Source organism: Filicampus tigris, chromosome 1, assembly GCF_054856515.1.
Source record: "Filicampus tigris isolate MCC_2025a chromosome 1, RoL_Ftig_1.0, whole genome shotgun sequence".
Taxonomy (NCBI): domain Eukaryota; kingdom Metazoa; phylum Chordata; class Actinopteri; order Syngnathiformes; family Syngnathidae; genus Filicampus; species Filicampus tigris.
The window spans coordinates 38,579,178-38,596,672 of record NC_141217.1 but is presented as its reverse complement, the minus strand read 5'-3'; the positions used below and the strand labels follow the sequence as shown (position 1 = coordinate 38,596,672).

The following is a 17,495-nucleotide window of genomic DNA, read 5'->3' as shown; positions in this document are numbered from 1 at the left end:
CCTTACGTTGCCTGTGTAAATGAATCCTGTTTCCATCCTAGCAGCATAACCGCATCACAGGCATCCAGGAGGGCGTTTTGACAAAGCTACAGAGCTTAGCTGCGAGCGGAGTTCCGGCAAGATTGTCAAGAAGGTCTCCAACACGCTAGAGAATCTGGAGTGTCTGTCGTTGGATCACAGTGAACTCACTGCCAAGGTATCATGCACCTGTGTCAAGATCGAAGGAAAATCGCCACTTTGAGGGGATGACTAACTTCAAGTCAAAGCAAAAGCCCTGAGAGGAGTTAGAGTGAGAGGTTTGTTCAAGAGACTCCAAGTGGAGGTCAACTGCAAACATATTTTTCTCAAGAATATGTTCTATGCTGGCCCACTCGTCAAAACATGGCATTCTAATTGATATTGTGTTTGTGGAATGTGATTTAAGCAGTAAAATCCACCCATTTTTGTCCATCTCAGGGGGCGGCCATTTCGTCACTTGCTGTCGACTGACGATGACGCCACAGCTGCTCAGGGCTCAGGTAACGACTTAGTCATGGCTCAACTTCAGAAAACAGGTGAGCCGTGATTGGTCATTACCTGAGCATCTGTGATGTCATTTTCAGTCGGCAGGAGTGACAAAATAGCCGCCCCCGGAGATGGCTAAAAATGTGAGGACTCATATTCCACAAACACAATATTTATCAGAATTGATTGCCTTGTTTCAACTAGTGGGCCTGCATAGATCATATTCTTGCAAAGAACATTTTGGGGTCTACTTCCCCTTTAATTTGGAAAACACAATAGATTTACATTGACAATGTTGATACAAGTTTACTACTCACTAAAGATTTGGGATTTGTAATGATAAGCAAAAACGAAACATAACTATACTTTTGTCTCTCTTTGTGTATTCAGGCCCAAAAATATTGGACTTCATTTCGAACAAGACAAGTAAAATTTGTACATAAAAAAAATCCCTTCAGGGTGAAGATTTTCAGGAAGAACGTACTGCTGAGGTGGCTTATTGTATGTTTTGTTAACACCATTGGTGTGTAGCTCTCAGGGCTTTAATTAATCAATGACACGCATTAGTTATTAACCAGTTGACTGCTTGGCACTTACATGGCAAAAAAGGTTCTAAGCTCAACTAATGGACCTTTCACAAACTTAAAAATGACATGACATTGCAATGTTTTATCCAAAAAGTAGTGTTTATTGACACAACAAGAAATATTCACATTTTAGGAAGTTCACTTTCTTAGTGTTACTTCGAGCGTGACTTACACTTATGATACACAGTTAAGCCATTTATTGAATAGTTAGTGGTTAACAACCCCCGTGTCTTGTTAAACGTGTCCAGGGTTAACGTTCGTGTTGTCACTGATTCCCCCGGGCACATTCCTTTAGGGTTGTGAGGGCTTCTATCATTGATCCAATGACGGGAAAGTTCCAGTATTTGACAACAGGAAATGCCACAGCTGTATATTCTCTAGTTTCACATGCAGGCTACGCGACACGGACACGCGGATTCTTTATGACAGTCACAGAAGTCATTTCGAATGCCATTGTCAGACTAAACCAGGAGAGACTGGTGACATTTTTGTTTTTTCTCTTTCTTGCGTTAGCCTCAACCTGCATCTCGTGTGCGTGCGTGCGTGCGTGCGTGCGTGAACTTTCATCATGTAGCACAATGTCAAACAAACAGGTAAACAGGTCAAACAGAAGATGTGATCCTATTGCCAAGAGGACACACACTCATTGACTACTTTATGATGTAAAAAGCCTGATAAAGATCCGAATATTTGCTGTTGGTTAGAAGATAAGCGTTAATAATTTTATGTGAATGTGCGTTCACCGTCACAGCATTAGGTGCACCTCCACAATTGAATGAGACCCAATACAAGACATAATACAAAAACTGCCGTTACAATGATGCTCAGTTTTGAGCGGGGTTGCATTGCATCATACTGGAAGGTGTACTCATGACATTGTTCAACGTGTACGGTTTAGGAAACATTTCTGTCTTTGTAAGTACGGCATTTCTGACGCATCTTCTCATCCGATTTGACTGTGCAGTGGTACCTAATGTTATGGCCGATGAGTGAAAGAATATTCAAATGAATTATGTAAAGCAACACTGCCAATAAATTATAAATTATAAAGGTATAAACCTATATTAAATGGGGTTTTCTTTCTTAGAAGTACACTGATAAAAAGTTTTTGCTGAATTTTCTAAGTGGTTGCATTAAATAAGATCATCTGTGTCCAGATACATTTTTTAAGTAGATGTACTGTATAGTCTACTTAAAATCTGGATCTAGATCCATAGACCTTTTATTTTCAGCGTACCAGTGAGTACGAGTCCATCCTAATGTTGATTCTTTTTGTCTGGCTTTATTTTATGAAGGTATGTGTACACTTTTAGCCAGGATGCAGCTGCTTTGTGTCACATGACATAATTTGATCATGTATCAGTTTCACATGATTAAAACAAGGAAGCAATTTTCCCATCTCCTTGAAAATGAGAAAATATGTCCGTTTAACACGTTTGAATCACATGCACCCGATGTACATGTTTGTATTAAATAAATTCTAATTTAATACAATTTTAATAGAATTTTTAAACATTCTTTCATATATTTTAGAAACCCACTTTTATTTCTTTACTTTTAAATGTTTTTAAAGTTTTCTGCTAATGTGCTTGAATGTTGTCGTTTTGTTGGTTGCTTTTGTTGTCTCTACTTTGCTTTTGAAATGTTGTTAACTGTTGTGTTTGTAAATGCTTGCAGGTGTTGTCCTTGCTTGTGTGAAGCACATTGAGTTGCCTTGTGTATGAAATGTGCTATATGAATAAAACTGCCTTGCCTTGCCTAATGACGTTTTTGGTCGGTGCATATAAATACTACTTTTTAAATTCGACCTAAACCGAAGGAAAATGTTTTCTCATCAAGATGCATTTTAGCACAGCATTGCTAAAATATTGACTTTGGGTCTGACTCATCAGAGAGATGTTATTATAATTTGGGGGTGAAAGGGAATGAGAAACAAAACATATACAAACATTTGACTTTTTGGGGAAAAGTTGACGAAAACAGAGCAATCTCATGGGTTTGTCCATTGGGAAACAGCCAGGAATGATAAGACGGTGTTGTAGATCATAATATTCCACGGTTTGGGTTTCGAAAGAAGATGGAGGTGAGGAACATATTTTCCCATCGACCGTCCTTTGCTCTCTCACTCAAAATCTTCTCATACACGTATATGGAAATTGTCCAATTCCTCTCAAGATCATACACGATGCCAAGTGATCCCTCTCAACCTTATGGCGGCGTTATTCCAGAGAAAGCACAGACCAAGTCAAGACAACATTAGTGAATGCAATTGCAACGCTTCTTACAACCCCTCACAACCTATTCAGTATTATCTACTGAAGGAAAACGTTAGGCTTGCGCTAGCACATTTTTTCCATCGAATCCAGTCAAGCCCTTGAGACTGAGCCTTTGTTGTGTGCAGCAATCAGAACCTTTTTAACTGTTACTAATTTGAAACTGCAAATGAGGGTTTCATACCGATAACAAAATATTCTCCAGTGTTCACGGAAAGGAACCTCACAATGTTTCGCCAATACAACTGGAATCGTTTGTCCCCGTTCAACATCCTGCGCCCAAAAACGCACGAGCTATTCTTGCAGGGCGCCGTGAGGCCGAATTGTATCCTGTAGGTACTGTAGTGTGTTTTGGATTCCTCATCAAATGTGAAGTCAAACTAGAATCAGGCTGTAAAATGATTGAAGCGTATCATGAAGTTACTACTTGCTCGTTAAATGTGATCATTTCAAATGTACATCAGGGATTCGCAAATAAAATATACATAATGGCATTGCATTTATGATACAGAAATTGTATAGAATCAAACTAATAAATAACTTTTTGAACAATAATACAAACAATTGATTAGGCGATAAACAAAGATACGTTAGTCAACGTGTAGTGGAGAAATACTTTTAGTGGACTCGAAATGTGTTTGTAATAGGATGCATAGACATAATATACGCAGAATACAGTATTTCTTCAGCAAAGGTCCATCATCGTTGCTCCTAGTCAAAGGAAAGCTTTCAATTCAGTTAGTCAGCATGGCCAATCACTGCAATGAAAACTTGCTCTTTGCGGATCCAACGCAGCTCCTCATGATGGCTCGACTTGCAGTCTGACATCACTGGAAATACAAAGAATTTCAAGACTAATGCACACAGCGGCCGTAGATCACACTGAACAATCATCGCTTGCCCTCTGCTGAAGATTGAAGCTTTTCAGGTGTTGGAAAGACAACATCTGCCGGACAGTTAATTCTGCTTTAAACTGGGAGGCTGACGTAACCGAAACATTCCCGTTACCTTTGGATCTCCTTCATCCTCCCTCAACTTTATTGGGTGCCATTTTATGTTTACGAGGAACAAGTAGGTGGAACAAAATGACATTTCATTTCGGTAAACTGTCCAGTGCCCATTGTCGGTGTTATGCATTTGTGTTCTCTCCACAAAATATCCAAATCTCCAGAATATAATTCAGATGGAACAGATATTTGTTTTTATTTTTATTTTTTTGGGTCGAAAAAACAAAGTATATGAATTAGGTAATGTTTGTGTTTTGACTACCAATACAGTCCAGATTCTATTTATGATGTCAGGTCTCATCCAAGCGCCACATGAATAGCCCACGGGCCTGTTCTAAAAATAGCTCACCGCTGATATAAGCACTTGGAGAGATTTCTGGAAGTCAAGCATTTCAAACTGATATTCATCGGTTCCCTACCTTGTTCAAGCATCGTGAAATCATCGGGGCTGGGCATTTCACTAAATTTTGCTGGCCCGTCATTCGTCATCCATCATTTTTCAAGCCAGACCAAATTGTAATTGTCAGTTGGTCATTCCGTCAGTTAGTGTGTCAGTTAATCTGTCAGAAGTCCGTTGGTCTGTCAGTCCGCCCCCCCCCCCCCCCCCCAAAAAAAAAAAACACCAGCAAAATGGGAGTCCTCTCAGTTCATCACTGACGGACGCGGTCAGTGACAATTACCCTGACGGACGAAAATCCACTTCCGACAGTGCTTAGTCCGCCATTTTCAAAACGCATCCCGTCATTTGTCAATCGTCAGCAAAACGGGCGTCCATCAGTGACGGACCGACGGACCGCTCCCTCAGTCTGACGGAATGCCCACCCCTGGAAATCATCAACATGCTCAGTGTTCTTACAGAGATGACGATCGTTAATCATTAATAATAGCATCTAATTAAAGGTAGTGAGCAAATTTGCACACATTAATCAATGCCAAAGAAGTAGACCTTATCCATTTCAAAAAGGTTGGAGAGCCCAGTCTTCTATGTTTATGCAGCGAACACAGCGTGGAGTTAGATTGACTTGAAAGAGCGCCCATGTGGAATACAACAATGTGCCCAGGTCAAGACTGACTGAAATGTACCGTGTCATCATTTCCGTAAAGCCATTTAACATAAACATGCCAAAAGAAAATGATGTCAATCATTATTTTAGACTTATAAATCAATGACCCCAAAGTTAATAGTAGGGTTGACACATTGTCCAGTACTAGTCATTATTCCAGTCATTTAGAGGGGAAGTCAACCCAAACATATTATTTTTCAAGACTCTGTTCTACGCAGGCCCACTAGTTGAAACACGACATTATGATAAATATTGCGTTTGTGAAATAAGTGTTAATCTAGTCGTTTCCAGCCATCTCTGGGGGCGGCCATTTTGTCACTTCTGTCTACTGAAAATGACATCAGAGATGCTCAGGGCTCAGATGACGACCAATCATGGCTCAGCTTCAGAAAACAGGTGAGCTGCAAAATGGCTGACCCCAGATATGGCTAAAAACAGGTTGATTAGTTCTTATTCCACAATATTTATTAGAATGCATTGTTTCAACAAGGGGGCCTGCATGGAACATGTTTTTGAAAAAAAACACGTTCGGGTTAAGTTCTTCCATCTAGCTTCTACCATCACAGCCCAAATTTGAAATGTTGAAATTGGGATGAAAACCAAGCTTTGCACCGCTGTATGAACCTTGGTGCAAAGAACATTAGCAACAGCTACTTTGGCATCATGGAAACATTCTGAAGTCTTTGACTCAAATAGCAGGTTGGTGCCAACAAAGCACGTCTGAAAGAATGTGCCTCTGCTTTTGGGTCGGGGATGCTCACTGGTAAATTCCTGATTACGACCAGCAAGGTTCAAAGTCACTTGTAAAGGTATAAAAATGACTAATAAAAGTCAACACAATCACTTGTAGGCTAGCGGTAGAAGAATGCTTGAAATGGAGCCATTGAGTAGGAAGCAAAGAAGACCAAGGAGATGATTTACGGAGGTGATGAGGGAAGACATTTGTTGGAGAGGGAGAGATGAAAGATGATGATTACCTCAAACTGACAGGCTTAAGCCCAAAGAGAAACAGAAAGAAATATGAACATATAGCAGTGTCAACTCCAAGTCCAGAACGTAGAAACCTTACCACTGTTTGTCTACAGCCACATGTGCTTCTACTCACCCGGCAGGTAAGGGAGCTCGTTTACCTGCCGGTTAGGGTTAGGGTTCGTACTAGTTTAGGGAGTCGTGACACATTGGAACGTTTCCCGGCCATCATTCCAACCACATGGATATTGCCGACATTACAGAAATCAACGAGTTTGCCAAGTTCTGCAAGGCTGATCAACCTCAAACATGCCCCAGAAACGTCTGGCGCCCCAACAATTGGACGTCAAATTGTAAAATTGCCCAGGATGTACCTCACCCACTAAGATCAAGCATTTGCTCAGAAAAGTAACTTGGACGTATACTCACATTATTGTAGCTCCATTTCTGTCCCTTGCTGGTTTCTGCGTCAAATGACAACAACACGCGTCAAGATAATGCAAAGAGGGATGTTTTTAAGGCATTGTGAAATGTGCTCTTACCTAGAAATCATACATGATCCCAATCTGCGACAGACGCGGGTCCTCTGGTTTTCAATGAAAGGGACATCATTAGTTTAATGCAATGACTTTCAATAAAAATACACTGCAGAGGCCCATCTCGCATTAAAATTCATACCTACAGTTAGGGAAAAAGTCTACACACCCGTGATCAAACAGCAGGTTTTTGTGATATACGTGTTCCTTCGCTACTTCACGGTTAGGCTATTGCTGAGTCACTCTATCACGATATTTCATTTGTGACTTCATGTATTGCATTTTTACCTCGTTAGTAATATTCGGGCACATTTTCTTGCTATTTTTCCTTCTAAGTCGGACCAGTCAAAAAATGGGAACATTTTTTTTTTTTTTTAGGGGAAGTTTGTTTTACCAAAACGGACCCCATAAAAATCTCACATCTCGTCGCCTAAAGTCAGCAGCTCGTTATTTATTCTACATTTTGCATGTTAAAAGTCACATTTATTAAGTGTAACAAGTGTTTAGAAGAGAGGGAACTGTGTGTGTGTTGGGGGGTAATCATCTATGAAAAGTGAGGGAACACTGTAAAAAAAAAAAAAAAAAAATGAGACCATGATAAATCATTTACATACTTTTCTCACCCTCAATGTTACCTAAAACCTGTCCAACTCATTTCGCGAGGGGAAGTAAAAGTAAACATATGTGGTTGCACAAGCGTGCGCACCCTTCTATAACTTTGAATGTAGCTGTGTTCAGAATAAACCGATCAGATTCAAACTCATTTTAAGTAGTAGTCAGTACACACCCGCCACCATTTACAGTGCCTCTGATTAATCTCAGATCCATTTCAGCCATTCTAGTAAGATGCTCCTTTTTAATTGTTGAATTTTTGCTTTCCACCGTAGGTCTGAACATTCTGTGCTAACACTGACAGCTATTTGGAACGGTTGATGATTCCCTCTGCTTTGACTAAGGCCCCGGTTCCAGCTGAGAAAGAACAGCCCCAAAGCATGACGCTGCCACTGCCGTGCTTCCCTGTACGTATGGTGTTCTTTTGCTGATGAGCAGTGTGACATTTGCCCTAGGACTGTCCAAGTTAAAGCGTTAAACTTGGAGGTTAGTTTAAATTCTTTAAAGTGTTAACGCAGTTTTTATCTACTTAGTGCGGTGGCCTCTAACCTCAGCTCAGGTGTGCAGCCAATTCAGAGGTGAGTCACTGGCGCGAAGATGGACACATATGGGCTGGAGGTAGTTTTACTTTCATTTGGTCTATAAATCACTGAATGGCTCAGGTGCTGAATACATCAAAGAAATGCTGGCAGAATATACACCCCGTAGGGTTCTGGGGTCAGCGGAGGCGGGTCAATTAGTGTAGCCCTGAGAGCCAATTACGCGTGAAAAGGTTTGAAAGAAACATGCACTGTCGGGGTCCGGTTTGGTGGCCTCAGTATTGCATCTCTGCTTTTTGCAGATGATGTGGTGCTGTTGGCTTCTTCAAGCCGCGATCTCCAACTCTCACTGGAGCGAGTGTGAAGCGGTCGGGATGAAAATCAGCACCTCCAAATCTGAGACCATGGTCCTCAGTCGGAAAAGGGTGGCGTGCCCTCTCCGGCTCGGGGATGAGATTCTGCCACAAGTGGAGGAGTTCAAGTATCTTGGGGTCTTGTTCGCGAGTAGGATGGAACGGGAGATCGACGGGCGGATCGGTCTGTCGTGGTGAAGAAGGAGCTGAGCCGATTTACGGGTCAGTCTACATTCCTACTCTCACCTGTGGTCATGAGGGTCATACAAGTGACCGAAATGGGTTTCCTTCACAGGGTGTCCGGGCTCTCCCTTAGAGATAGGGTGAGAAGTTCGGCCATCCGGGCATGTCCCACCGGCAGGAGGCCTCGAGGACGAGCCAGGACACGCTGGAGGGACTATGTCTCCCGGCTTGTCTGGGAACGCCTTGGGATCCCTCCGGAAGAGCTGGAAGACGTGGCCGGGGAGAGGGAAGTCAGGGCTTCCCTGCTCGAGCTGCTGCTGCCTCCGCGACCCGACCTCGGATAAGCGGCAGATAATGGATGGATTGAGGCACTCTCTACAAATCCTCACGGAGGCGATTGAAGCGAATAAATTAAGGTGAGACACTTGGTTATATAAAATGTGTATGTGAATAATGTGTATTAAGCCTAGCGTTGGGCAATATGCTGACGTGGATCAATCGTTAAACCTCTCGTTAAATGTGTAAGTTGAAGTTTAATCATGAGACAGATTTGAGATATGTGCAAAATCATCAACTGAAGAGGTAGCACTAAACTCCCTTGTGTACAAAATGTTACTTGTGTACAAAACCTTATAATCACACGAACAATGATTGTAAATGTACTATTACATGTTTTCACATGCTCCTAACAACATTCACAAATTGAAAATTTGATTTACTGCCCACCTTTAGTTATTTCACTGTATTGACTGATGATGTGGTATTACATTTAATCAAGCACGCATTTGGGGGAAAAAGTCCAAGAGTGCTGAAAGTTTTCACTTTCTTGTCAGATCTGTGAAGCTTTCAACATCCCGCTGTCTGTTAGTGAGCACCCAGCTTTGAGAAGATCCCAGAGAGAGAAAGTCATCAGTGGAGGAGCCCTTCTGTCTTATTATCAGCTTACAAAAATATTTAGCTGCAGTCTCCCAGAAAGAAGAAGCACTGAGGAGCCACATTGAGAAAAAGACGTCATATTTGATTCAACTCCAGATGCTGAGAGGAGATGTGTGCTTTTTCAATTCAGAATATACACATTGTTAAATATCTGTCGCTCTTTTGTGAAAACCCACTTAAAATTGGTAGAAAAATGTTTGCTTAATTGTGAACAAATTACGTTTTTTTGCAACTTTTAGGAAAATGGCCCACAGAATGAAGCATTTTCGATCGCAACAATCTTAAAAAATGCCCAAGAATTCCCGGAGGGGCTAATTTGACGCCCCTGCCTCATAAAGATTTTGTTGGCTTTTTTTCTCCAGTGAAGTTGTATAAGTCACATTAAAGGTGGGAAAAGTTTAAAGAGTATTTATCATCATATTTTTCACATCACAAAAACCCTGGCACTTGAATAGGGGTGTGTAGACCTTTTGTGTCTACTGTAAGTCAGGGATCATGACCGCTGGCCACAATTCCGCTCCATCAACGTTCAACAAAGCAATGATGAAGAAGTCATTTTCCATTACCAAACATTGTGACTGTGCGTGTGTGTGCGTGTGAGATAGTGACAGCGAGAAAGAGAAAGAGACACTCTCTTTCTCTCTCTGTCATGCGCCCACACACGCATTCACCATTAAGCGCTATCAAAAAGGTAACCCATGACTTGTCTTTCATTAAAAGAGTTGTAGTCAGCGACATGTACACATCCAGATGTGTATATGTTTCGATACGCATAATAATTCCGTATTATCAGGCTCAGCTTCCTGCTCATCGTTTTCTGACGGCTGACTAAGTTTCTCCTCACCTCACCTTGACTGTCGTGGCAAATCTTTTGACATTTTAAAAATCTTTTGGGCTAACCACCGCCTGTCACGTTTGCCCACATTTGTGTCAGGATCATCGTTTTCTTTCCTGGCCTGAAACGGGGCTGCCGTGGCCGCCAGGAATTGAGTGTCAGCGTAGACTTGTGAATGGAAGATATTTCCAAGACAGTATACCTGTCTTAAGGTTTATGTCACAAATGCAGTTTTCCTGGCTTTGCACACAGTCCGACCTCTGCATTCAACTCATCCCGGTACAGAAGATTAGTCACACACTGGATCAATCGAGAGCTTTGTAGTTCCCGGGGTGATTTAAGACCCTTGCTTAAAGGGCACCTAAGCCATGAAGGCCTTTTTTTTATTGGGCTGTAGAACCTTCAGTCACAGACATTCACAGCATTCTCAACAACTCACAGCTGTGCCACCGCTTTGCAGGTTGTTGTTCAGTGTCAATCACAGCGTAGTTAACAATCTCCTGATTGCACCATTGAACATTTTTTTTTAATCTCCCTGCCTCTCCCAGCTCTTGATACGAGAGTTTCACTGCTTTGAATTGGTCAAAGATTCTTGACAAAAATATGTTCTATGAGCCTCCACGAGTCAAAACACGGCGTGTTGATTAAAGTGACACTTGGGTGAGCTTAACATTGGCACTTATATAATAGGTTTGCATGTAAAAACGACATTAGTACTAAAATGCCCACCTCAAAAGACTCTTTAGTGATTTAAGGTCTTTTTTTGTGATTAGGTTTACGGCAAATTTCCACGCCCCAAAAAGGGGCGTGGCTTATGTTATGTTTTCGGTCTCAGCGGTCTACGTCACGCGAGGAAGGCAGGCTTGGTAATATTACTCGCTTTGTCAGTTATGTTGTCTAAAACGGTGACCAATCGCCACCAAAATGCAAATGCACATTCCTACTCTTGTCCACTTCAAACTGTGAAAGTATAAAAGTGTTCTGCACAATAGTTTGGATTTATTGACATAAAACGTGATCTCATCATGAACACCTCCACAAAATCAAAAATAGAGTGGCGATTGCTCCTCCACTTTCACAAGCTGAAGCGGACAAGAGCATGAATGCGCACACGAAAACCGACTGGTTATATTTCTGACATTTAGCGACGCTAAACACATGTCTCAGGAGGGAGAGAGACGCGGCTTGCAGCAGCAGCAGGCAGATTGGAGCCCCTCGCTTCCCTCCCCGGTTAAAGGTAGGATTGGGACAGCGGAAGTTTAGCAACAACTAGCTCCAGGCCGTTAAAACAAAAGGCGTGAGCACAACAACATTAGCTCCTTACTGTCCACCCAGCGTATGGAGGTGAAGATGAGCCTGTGTTTTCATGTCGCCTCGAAAGCAGTTGCACGCGGTGTCTCTGCTTTTTGCTTGCAGCCCCCTTCTGCCCAAGTGAAGCGGCTTGAGAGTGACAAAAGTCCTCATCGAACAGCGAACGAAAAGTTCCAGCGAGGCTGACTGCACAGCCGAGAGTGTGTCCGCATTAGAATGTGCCATTTCGGCTGTTACCTTCCAAATTGGACGGCGCGTTATAAGCCGAAAATCTGGGGCACTCCTCATCCAAATAAATGTGCACGTCTCATTTCCACTTCAGTCTCTTTAAATATCCTGACTGGTGTTTGATGCCTCGCCCTTCCTTACCATGATCAGCAAAGCAGCAGTGTTTTGTTTTTTGTTTTTTTTCAAGCAAAGAAGCAGTGTGCGCTGGTTTCAGCCTATGTAGCTCTGCTGACTTCCACATTTCCTCATTCTCATATAAATCAGCCACGGAGAGGTTAATCCTTTTGATAGGTGAAGTGGGCATTAGTAGAGATATTCACATAAATTTTGGTGCCAATTGATCGCCGTTTTTGGACGTTACAAGCAATGAAAGTACAATGATTTCCAATGGAGGGTTTGGAATCTGTCCCTCGCGTGACTCCGGCCGAACAAGGATAGAACGGTAGGGGGCGCGGCCATTCTGCTCATTAACAAGGGGCGTTATTCATAGAGTCACTATTTCTTAATTTCTCCCAAATTTATTGATAAAATAGAAAATGACAACTTTTTTCATTTTCCTGTTAAAAAAAATATAAAATGAACTTGTTAGTGAAAACGAGACAGATACAATGTTGAAAGTCAGAGATGTTGTCCATTATATCAAAATAATGCTGGTAGAAAGCGACGAAAAGATTTTTGTGCCCACTTCACCTTCAATGATGAACAAAATAGACAAAGTGTAAATAATGTAGAACGGTCATTCGTGGGAAGAATACAAAGAATTGGAAAGGAATCAACAGAATGTACATCCCGAGATGTTCTCTAAGGTAATTTTTTTTGCCGTTGCTCACATTGTTGTAGCATTAGACTGTGGAGAACTGAAAATAATTGCGTGCATATTACGCTGTTGTAAATTACAGCAGTTTGACCCCATTAGCATTAGATCTGTTGACAATGTTAGCTTCCCAAGCCCTTTCTTTTGTTACCTTTCTTTAGGTAATTTTTAAGTTTTAAGATGGCATAATATTCATGTCATGTCAACATTTGTCATTGAAACAAAGTTTAATAATGACACAGTTGTGTTAAATGCGCGTCTTGCGTGTTAAACTACAGTTTCAAATAGGTGTGTTATAATTTCTATATAAACGTTGAAATGCATGCTGAAGGAAAACATCGGCTAAATCAAAATTGCTCTTTACTTTTGTCGACTAAAATTGGACTAAAACTAAAATACAATCAGATGACTAATTCATGACTAAAACTAATGATTTTTTGTCGAATGACAATAACTAAAACTAAACTAAAATATTTGTCAAAATTAACACTGGTGAAATGGGAAAGCTAACATACGAATCAATACAAACCCACATTAAATTTGTCATTTTTCGTTGTCCTGCTAATCTGTCTTTACAGAAATCCAAAATGTTATCCACATGAGTAATTACTTTGTAGCCCAATTCTTCAAGTGATGCTATATTGGCCAATGTAAGGTATTTCTCTTCATATTACATTTTTGTTTCAATCAAGAGCAAACCTAAACAGTCTTTTTCTTTGGGGGGGGGGGCTTGATTTTGAGACTAAAATGATCCATATGTTTGGGCTTTCATGCGGTTCTGGGTTTGCCTTCAGCAAAGCATTGTTATCAAGAATACCAGAATGTTTTCAAGGTACTGTTGGTCAGAGGTCACGCGTCTGATTTATGATTTAGTGTTACTGGCCATAAGATGAAGATATGAACTCATTCATAGGCTGTAACATGCTGTGGAATGCACGTTATTGCTCAGCCTGGTGAATTTCCACCATGTGTTTGCAATCCTGACTGGAAGGACTCTCTAGACTGAACACTCAACATTTATCTAACAGCCAAAGATTATAGAATCAAGTAAACCCAATTTAGCAACAGTCCTGTAGTAAGAACCATGTACACTGAGGTTTTGGCCACAATCATACTGTTATGCATCTTGTTAAGTTCACTTTTTCACATTATATATGTTGTAAATCCAAGCTTTCATGCGAGACTGAAAAACAGTGCTGATTATGTCTGTGGAACATGTTGGTGGTGATATTGCAATTTGAAACTCTACGCCAGAAGCCCACTAGTTACCGGGAATCGGACCCACGAAAATCCGCTTAGAATTAATATATCGCTGGCGTTGGGCCAAAATCTTGTACCTCCGAAATACGTAGTCACTTTTCAGGAGACCCTAAAATGGCAAGTTTGTCCAACCATTATCATTGCAACGTGAAAGAGAGCAAGCCATTTTCAACACTTTAGATTTGTCATTAATGTGTAAAAGTAAAACACCCACGCGTGTGGACTGACCAATAGTATAGGTTTTGAAAAAAATAGGAATTCACCAAAATGTGACTTATGGGGTTTGGCCTTGATCGCGATTAATCGTGTTTTTCAACTACATTTTTTTATGAAGCTTGGAACCGATATTTATTTGTAAAATCTTGGAATTAATGTGGGAAACATATAAAAGTATAATTTGACTCAGACTGTTCTAATAGCTTTCTTTGATTTTTGAGTATGATTCTTTCCCTGTAAAATACAACAGTTACACCGGATACACCAAAGCTATACAACTAATATAGTATTTGAATTTGGCTTTGCAAAATGTGCAAATTATTTGGGATTTCTTCAATGAGCCGTCGAGCAGCTTGTTAAAGTAAAACTACGTACCTACAGGAAGAAAATAAAACCGAGTTAACCGAGTTAATTTTTTGGTGTGAAATCAAATTTAAATGAGTCTCTTCACTTTTGGTGTCATTGCAGCCCTTTGCCAAAATCAAAAAAGTTCATTTTAATTCCTATTAATGTACACTCAGCACCCTATCTTGACAGAAAAAAACTTAAATTTATGCAAATTCATGAAAAAAGAAAAACTAAAATGGTCATAATTATTCAGACCCTTTGCAAAAAAACGTCATATTTAACTCACATGCTGTCTGTTTCTTCTGATCTTCCTTGAGATGGTTCTGCTCCTTTATTGGAGTCCAGCTGTGTTTAATTCAACTGATTGGACTTGATTAGGAAAGGAACACACCTGTCTATATGGGACTTACAGTTCACAGTGCATGTCAGAGCAAATGAGAGTCATGATGTCGAAGGAACTACCCAAGGAGATCAGGCAACAGTTATTGTGGCAAGGCACCGATCCGGCCAAGGTTACAAAAGAATTTCTGCAGCACTCAAGGTTCCATAGTGGCCTCCATAATCCTCAAATGGAAGAAGTTTGAGAAGACCACAACTCTTCCTCGGCCTAGTCACCCAGCCAAACTGAGCAATCGTGGCAGAAGAGCTTTGGTGAGAGAGGTAAAGAAGCACCCAAAGACCACCGTGGCTGAGCTCCAGATGTGCAGGAGGGAGATGGGACAAAGTTCCACAAAGTCAACTATCACTGCCGGCCGCCACTGGTCGGGGTTTATGGCAGAGTGGCGCAACGGAAGCCTCGCCTGCATCGAGTTTGCCGAAAAACACATGAAGGACTCCCAGACTATGAGAAGTAAGATTGTCTGGTCTGATGAGACCAAGATTGAGCTTTTTGGTGTTAATTCTAAGCGGTATGTGTGGAGAAACCCAGACACTGCTCGTCGCCTGTCCAATACAATCCCTACAGTGAAACATGGTGGTGGGAGCATCATGTTGTGGGGGTGTTTTTCAGTTGCAGGGACAGTACGACCGGTTGCATTTGAAGGAAAGATGAATGTGGCCAAGTGCAGAGAGCTCCTGGAGGAAAACCTCTTCCAGAGTGCTCAGGAACTCAGCCTGGGCCTAAGGTTCACCTTTCAACAGGACAATGACCCGAAGCACACTTCTGAAATAACAAAGGAGTGGCTTCAGAACAACTCCATGACTGTTCTTGACTGGGCCAGCCAGAGCCCGATTGAGCATCTCTGGAGGGACCGACCTGAAAATGGCTGTCCACCACCGTTCACCATCCAACCTGACAGAACTGGAGAGGATCTGCATGGAAGAATGGCAGAGGATCTACAAATCCAGGTGTGAAAAACCCAAGAAGATTCATGGCTGTACTAGCTCAAAAGGGGGCTTCTACTCAATAAAGTACGTCAAGGTCTGAATACTTATGACCAGATGATATTTCAGTTTTTCTTTTTTCGTATATTTGCAAAAAACTTTTTTTTTTCTGTCAAGATGGGGTGCTGAGTGTAAAAGTTAAAATGAACTTTTTTTATTTGCCAAATGGCTGCAATTGACACAGAGACTGAAAAATTTCAAGGGGTCTGAATACATTCCGTACCCACTGTATACAGTATATATATAGATACAACAATCAATTCCATTGAAGTTGGGACGTTGTGAACCCCCCCCCCCAAAAAAAAGAATACTGTACAATAACTTGAAAATCGTGTTCAACCTATATGTAATTGAACACACAACAAAGACAAGATATTTAATGTTCAAATTGATTAACTTTATTGTGTTTAGCAAATAATCATGAATTTAGAATTTTAGGGCTGCAAAAAATCTGAGACAGGTGGCAAAAAAGACTGAGAGAGTTGAGGATTGCTCATCAAACTCCTGTTTGGCACATCCCACAGGTGAACAGGCTAACTGGGAGCTGGTGGACGCCATCATTGGGTATAAAAGGAGCTTCCCTGAATTGCTCAGTCATTCATAAGCAAAGCTGGGGCGAGGTCAGGGGCGGAGCTATGGGTGGGCCTGGGCAGACTGCCCACCCAGTGAGATTCATGACAAAATATAACTTTAAATTTTTTTTATTTATTTATTTATTTATTTTTTTAATTTGTGTTTTGTTTTGTGTACAACTCCAAACTCGACTATGCAAAGCAAAAGCCAATAATCAACAACACCCAGAAACGTTTCCGGCTTGTCTGGGCCCGAGCTCTTCTAAGATGGACTGATGCAAAGTGAAAAAGTGTTTAGTGGTCTGACGAGTCCACATTTCAAATTTTTTTTAGGAAATTGTGGACATCGTGTCCTCGGGGCCAAAAAAGAATAGAACCACCGGAATGTTATGGAAACACAGTTCAAAAGCCAGCATCTGTGATGGTGTGGGGCTGTGTTAGTGCCAATGGCGTGGGTAACTTACACTTACTTACTAATTTACATCTGTGAAGGCACCATTAATGCTGAACGGTACATGAAGGTTTTGGAGAAACATATGCTGCCATCCAAAGCAACAACTTTTTCATAGATTTTTCATAGACTGCTTATTTCAGCAAGACAATGCCAAACCACAATTCTGCACATTAAAACAGCGTGGCTTCCTAGTAAAAGACTGCGGGTACTTTACTGGCCTGTTTGCAGTCCAGACCTGTCTTCCAGTGAAAATGTACAGAAAATAATGAAGGAGAAAATATGACAATGGAGACCCCAGACTGTTGAACAGATGAAGCTGGACATCAAGCAAGATTGTTTAAAGAATTCCACATACCAAGCTTTAACAATTAGTGTCATCAGTTCCCAAACGTTTATGGAATCTCATTAAAAGAAAAGGTGATGGAACACAGTGGGAAACATGAGTCTGTCCCAGCTTCTTCGGAACATGTTGCAGCCATAAAATTCTAAGTTCATGATTATTCGCTAAAAA

At 41.2% G+C, this 17,495-nt stretch overlaps 1 protein-coding gene across 2 annotated transcripts in view; it reads right to left on the bottom strand.

Moving 5' to 3' along the window:
• Nucleotides 1-1,177: 1,177 nt before the first annotated feature.
• Nucleotides 1,178-17,495, bottom strand: part of csf1b (colony stimulating factor 1b (macrophage)) — a 41,676-nt gene continuing 25,358 nt past the window's right edge. For both annotated transcript variants that reach the window (XM_086039274.1, XM_086039282.1), the window contains 3 exons: nucleotides 6,947-6,990; nucleotides 6,834-6,868; nucleotides 1,178-4,194 (listed from right to left, as the gene is read on the bottom strand). In XM_086039274.1, the coding sequence (XP_085895400.1) occupies nucleotides 6,835-6,868; nucleotides 6,947-6,990 (78 nt within the window). In that variant the 3' untranslated portion in view covers nucleotides 1,178-4,194; nucleotide 6,834. The remainder of the gene's footprint in view (nucleotides 4,195-6,833; nucleotides 6,869-6,946; nucleotides 6,991-17,495) is intronic.